General features: G+C 35.7%; 1 protein-coding gene across 1 annotated transcript; it reads left to right on the forward strand.

Moving 5' to 3' along the window:
- The first annotated feature begins 1,095 nt into the window (after positions 1-1,095).
- On the forward strand, positions 1,096-2,052 carry LOC113906047 (olfactory receptor 5F1-like). The gene has a single exon (XM_027564061.1). It carries the CDS (start codon positions 1,096-1,098, stop codon positions 2,050-2,052), a length of 957 nt encoding a protein of 318 aa, XP_027419862.1.
- Positions 2,053-2,566: the final 514 nt, after the last annotated feature.

Genomic DNA, 2,566 nt, shown 5'->3' on the forward strand with positions numbered 1-2,566 from the left:
GGCAAGTAAATAGCCATTTAAAAAATTTTTATCTTTGAAAAGCAACTTTCAAGTAACACAGAGATACATAATCAAGTTATGATGCAAATCCACAGTGTGTGATTCCATCTACCTGTGTGTGATCACATTTTAATTACTTTTGAGAATGGAGTTTCTGCCATTAGAGGATTGACTCACAATTAAAAGCTATAGTCTAGTCCCCATGGTTACCCAACCCTCTTTCAGGAAAAAAAAATCCAGCTTGTTATATATTCAAGATGTGTCTCAAGGTTTTCACAGAAAGAATCCGTACTATCTCTGGTTTCATTTCACTTCAAACATGAAAATTGTCTCTTTATAATTTTTATGCCTCAACTGAGTTATTAGAGAAGATTCTGATAAGAAAGAAAACAATAGACCAGATGAATTAGTACTGGGAAGGATGTTATTGGGTACATGCTTCTGTCTCTATTGTTCCCTGCTGAGGACAGGTATAGTGACTGCTATTATAGGCCACTGATTTGATAATATGTTTTGTTAATGAGAACAGTTGTGTGGCTAACTTTTAAAATACTACATAATAATCTCAAGAATATAATAGGTGTCAAAGCAGTGGTTATTTTAAACAGACTATGTTTGCTGCTTGGAGAACACAAAAGTGATGTCCGGGTGGCAAGTCATAAATTTTGAAAATGAAGAATATAAAGAATCATCTTTGTGAGAATAAAAATGTATTTGAGTTAAACAAATACCTCCTCAGAAAATGAGAAAGACTTCAGCAAGGTTAGTTCTGAAATGTATATTTTGGATATGGGCAATAAGAGAAAGAATGGAACAGGAATGTTGCATTTGCACAAAACTGAAGTGAAATAAGTTGACTTAGACCAAGGATTTGTGGACACTTAATATGGAGAATTGCTTAATAAACTCCAACGTATATTCATTTTTTCACTAATTTCTACATTATTTCAGTTGCTCTATTTACTATACTCTATTATCCAAAGCTTCCCCCTCATATGTCACTAACCTCATTAACATTCCTATTACTTCATGTAAGCATAGAGCAGTGAAATGTTTCCATCTAATGCAAGTTGACACATAATATATCTGTAATAAATGGCCAGAAAAAATTATACTTCATTGACAGAGTTCATTCTGTTGGGATTAGCAGACACACTGGAGCTACAGGTTATCCTCTTTTGCCTTTTTTCTATGATTTATATGCTTACAGTTGTGGGGAATGTTGGGATGATCCTCTTAATCAGAATGGATTCCCGACTTCACACACCCATGTATTTCTTCCTGGCTAACCTGTCCTTTGTGGATGTTTGTTATTCATCCACCATCACCCCAAAGATGCTGGTAGACTTTTTATCAGAGAAGAAAACCATCTCCTTTGCTGGCTGCTTTCTGCAGATGTACTTCTTTATAGCCTTTGCTACAATTGAATGCATCCTTTTTGGGTTAATGGCCCATGACCGCTATGTGGCCATATGCAACCCTCTCCTTTACTCCTTGATCATGTCCAGGATGGTCTGCCTAAAAATGGCAGCAGGGGCTTTTACAGCAGGACTGTTGAACTCTGTGGTTCACACAGGTTATGTGAGCAGCTTGTCATTCTGCAGTTCCAACGTCATCCATCACTTCTTCTGTGACAGTCCTCCAATTTTTAAGCTCTCATGTTCTGACACACACCTGTACGAAAGCATCTTGTCCACATTCGCTGGTGTGAATATGGTTGGGGCTCTGCTGGTGATTCTCACCTCCTACTGCTACATTCTCTTCTCCATCTTCCATATGCATTCAAGGGAGGGGAGGCGCAAAGCATTCTCCACATGTGTGTCTCATCTGACAGCCATCATCCTGTTCTATTCCACTTCCATCTACACTTACCTGAGACCTACTTCCAGCTACTCTTTGAATCAGGACAAAGTGGCTTCTGTGTTCTACACAGTGGTGATCCCCATGTTGAATCCTCTGATCTACAGCCTCAGGAATAAGGAAGTAAAGAGGGCTTTATGGAATGCGATTACTAGGAAAATGGTCCCTTTATTTCTAGGATTGTTGCCTTAATTTTCTTGACTAAACAGAGCATGTTTTGAAGTTTTAAAGTGTGGATCAAGCTTACTATTTTTCATTAGAATATTTTCTAATTAATCGTGTTTTATTATTACTCAAGTACTTGTATCCAATTAGGTATAAACTAACTGATATAAAATGTGTATCAGACTGTTATAAAATTACAAAATTTTCACCTCATTATTTTATATTTCCATTGTATTATCAAAATTTGTGCTTATTCATAAAGTAATCTTAGTTAGGGAAATGAAGTTATTACATATTTAAAGACAAATATAACAGTATCACATGAAACTAGCCAAGTAAAGAACTTAGAATGTTCAGTTTATTTTTTCCAATGCCTCCTTTTTCACCATTTATATTTTGTAATAGATTGTTATATAGCACATATGCCATATTTTTAGTTTTGAAGAGATTCCCACTTTATTTCATGGAATAATTTCCTGGGGATATGCTTAAATCAAAATTCAGGAATATCATTTTAATAGTAGCAGTAAAAACATTGACT

This window comes from Bos indicus x Bos taurus, chromosome 15 (assembly GCF_003369695.1).
Source record: "Bos indicus x Bos taurus breed Angus x Brahman F1 hybrid chromosome 15, Bos_hybrid_MaternalHap_v2.0, whole genome shotgun sequence".
NCBI classification, from domain to species: domain Eukaryota; kingdom Metazoa; phylum Chordata; class Mammalia; order Artiodactyla; family Bovidae; genus Bos; species Bos indicus x Bos taurus.

Coding starts and splice junctions, on each gene's coding strand:
- LOC113906047 (XM_027564061.1), top strand. CDS start 1,096: ATGGCCAGAAAAAATTATACTTCATTGACAGAGTTCATTCTGTTGGGA.